General features: G+C 29.3%; 1 protein-coding gene across 1 annotated transcript; it reads left to right on the top strand.

Moving 5' to 3' along the window:
• Positions 1 to 125: 125 nt before the first annotated feature.
• On the top strand, positions 126 to 1616 carry LOC112458521 (the record flags this gene model as incomplete). Its single annotated transcript, XM_025022210.1, has 3 exons — positions 126 to 708; positions 787 to 1113; positions 1438 to 1616. Coding segments are annotated over exons 1-3 (711 nt in total), but the record flags the coding sequence as incomplete, so codon positions are not given.
• Positions 1617 to 2656: the final 1040 nt, after the last annotated feature.

Raw genomic sequence — 2656 nt, 5'->3', positions numbered from 1 at the left:
GAAATTACCGTTTAATAAACAAAATATATTATTTTCAAATATTTATTACATGTTAATTTTTGTAATTACTACTATATAATATTGTAAATTTGATTATGATAGCATTTTATATTCTGCAGGGACAACGTTATAGTGTAGAACAGAAAGCCTTCGCATTAACACTGTACAAGACTATGGGGAAGCATGCATATAATACTTTAAGATCGATTTTTAAACAAATTCCTTCGATACAAACGTTACAATCGGTGTTGCACCAAATACCTGTATATCCTGGATTAAACCCATTTATTTTGAGACATTTAGAGAGTGTAGCTCAAAAAATGTCAATGAAAGAAAAAATATGTATTATGATGTGGGATGAGGTATCTATCCAACCTAAGTGCACTTATGACATTCGGAAAGATGTCATTTGTGGTCTTGAGGATTGGGGCAACAATCGAACGGGAAAAGTCGCGGATCATGCTTTAGTTTTTATGTTACGCGGATTACATTCTGGTTGAAAAATGCCACTTTTATTTAATTTTTGTGATAAACAGACTAATACCGCTCAGTTAATTAGATGCATTAAAAAAGTAGTATCAGAAATTACAAAGACAGGCTTCCACATAGTTGCAACAGTGTGCGATCAAGGTTCCTCCAATGTAGCTGCAATTAACGAGCTATTGTTTCAAACAAGAAAGAAAAGGAATTTGGAAAATAGAGCACAAAGTAAATATATAAATGAGACATAACATGAAAATGTATGTGCGCGTGCATGAATTTATTTTAATTTGTCTTGTTTTATAGATCAAACATACGAAGTTGGAAACCAGGAAATAATACATTTATATGATCCTCCACATCTGATCAAAGGTATTCGGAATAATTGGCTATCGAAAGATGTATTACAAGTTTCCAATGCTCCGGGAGAAGAAAACCAATTTGCATCGTGGGACATATTAAAAACAGCTTGGATCATAGATAGAAAGATCAATACCATTCGACCACTTTTAAAAAAAATTACAGCGGAGCATATGGTAGAAGAAAAAATTAGTAAAATGCGTGTAAAAAATGCAGTCCAAGCAATGAGTGGAACGATGGCTAGTGCTATTCAAACATTCGCAACATCGAAATGTAAGTACTTACTTAATAAGAAAAGAATAAATAATTAAATCTTTAAGAACTGTAATTCTAGTTTTTCTTCCTTGCACAAAAAATAGTATAAGAAAAAATAATTGTGTAACTATAAAAAAAGTATCTATCATATTTGTATAATTTGTTTTATTTTTTCATTTTAACTTGGTTAACATGTACACACATACAAATATTGGAATGAAAAATATTGTAAACAATTATATTTTTTTATTAGTGTATTATTCATTAGTTTACAAATGTATTAGGTTTTTATTCGTGTGTTAATTTATGTATTTATTAATATATATGTTTATATTTATATAGGCACGGTATCTGTAAACAATGAAGAAATTCAAATAGGAGAAAAAGAAGGAATAGCAACAGCGACAGCAGTAAATTTCTTCAACGATCTTTTTGACAGCGTGAATGGAGACGACAAAAGAGAAGACAGCAACGATTTGCGTTGTTCTGTAAGTAAAAACAGCGATCATCATGTATTTTGGGTAAATGCGAAAAATATATTGCGTAAAACAGCATACGTTGACAAAATTTCGCGTACAGTAAATAAATCGGTACCGACTTTAAAAAATTGGTTGTTTACAATTGACGGGTTTCAAAAACTGTGGAAAATTTTAAGTGAAAAATATGATTTTGAAAAATTAAATACTAGATTTTGTAATCAGGATCCGTTAGAAAATTTTTTTGGCCAAATTCGTAGTCATGCTGTACGTAATATTAATCCCACACCTCGTCAATTTCAAGAATCGTTTTTTACTTTACTTGTAAATAATATGCAATGTATTTCAATGCGTCGCGGTAATTGTGAAGTTGCAAATGATAATTTTAATTTGTTATGTACATTTGAAAATTATTTAGAACGTAACGACATGCGTAATATTATATGTAATGACGATGAAGCATCTGAATTAATTACGGATAAAAATGTTGCCGATGAAGTAATTGTAGCATCTTCTGTAGATTACCAAGATGAAATTGTTAAGTTAGTTCTTAAAGAAGTTAATTCTTGTACAAATTGCGAAAATAGTTTAAGAAATAATTCATTTTTATTTTTCATAAAACAAATTACAAGCGTTACAAATAAATTGTTAAAAACTAGAGCTCATCGTCGTAACGTTTTAAAAGTACTGTTAGATTTTTTAGAAAATTGGAACGCTAATATGGATTGGCATGAATGCATAGAACATCATGCCAATATGTATAAAATTGTAGTGCGTATAATTGCGATTAATAATATTGTATCGTAGTGTAATCATAAGAATGCAATTATTAATATTAATAATAATAATATAGAAATGTTAGAGCGCGATGTTATAAATGCCGTGTGTGATATGAAACGAATACGTGAATCGTATAAAAATAATGTAAACAAAAGAAAAAAAATTGTACAGGATTATAAGAATTCTATTAAAAAAAGACGTAAATAATTTCGTTTTATGAATGTTAAATTGTAAATGCATGTATGAGTAGTTAAAAAATCAGTTAGGTAGGTCCTTCTACTTCGATCAATCATCTACCTGAAGAT

The sequence above is a fragment of the Temnothorax curvispinosus genome, unplaced genomic scaffold (assembly GCF_003070985.1).
Source record: "Temnothorax curvispinosus isolate PA1 unplaced genomic scaffold, ASM307098v1 QBEX01008963.1, whole genome shotgun sequence".
NCBI classification, from domain to species: domain Eukaryota; kingdom Metazoa; phylum Arthropoda; class Insecta; order Hymenoptera; family Formicidae; genus Temnothorax; species Temnothorax curvispinosus.
The sequence above is the reverse complement of the archived record's forward strand: the minus strand, read 5'-3'. Positions and strand labels throughout refer to the sequence as shown.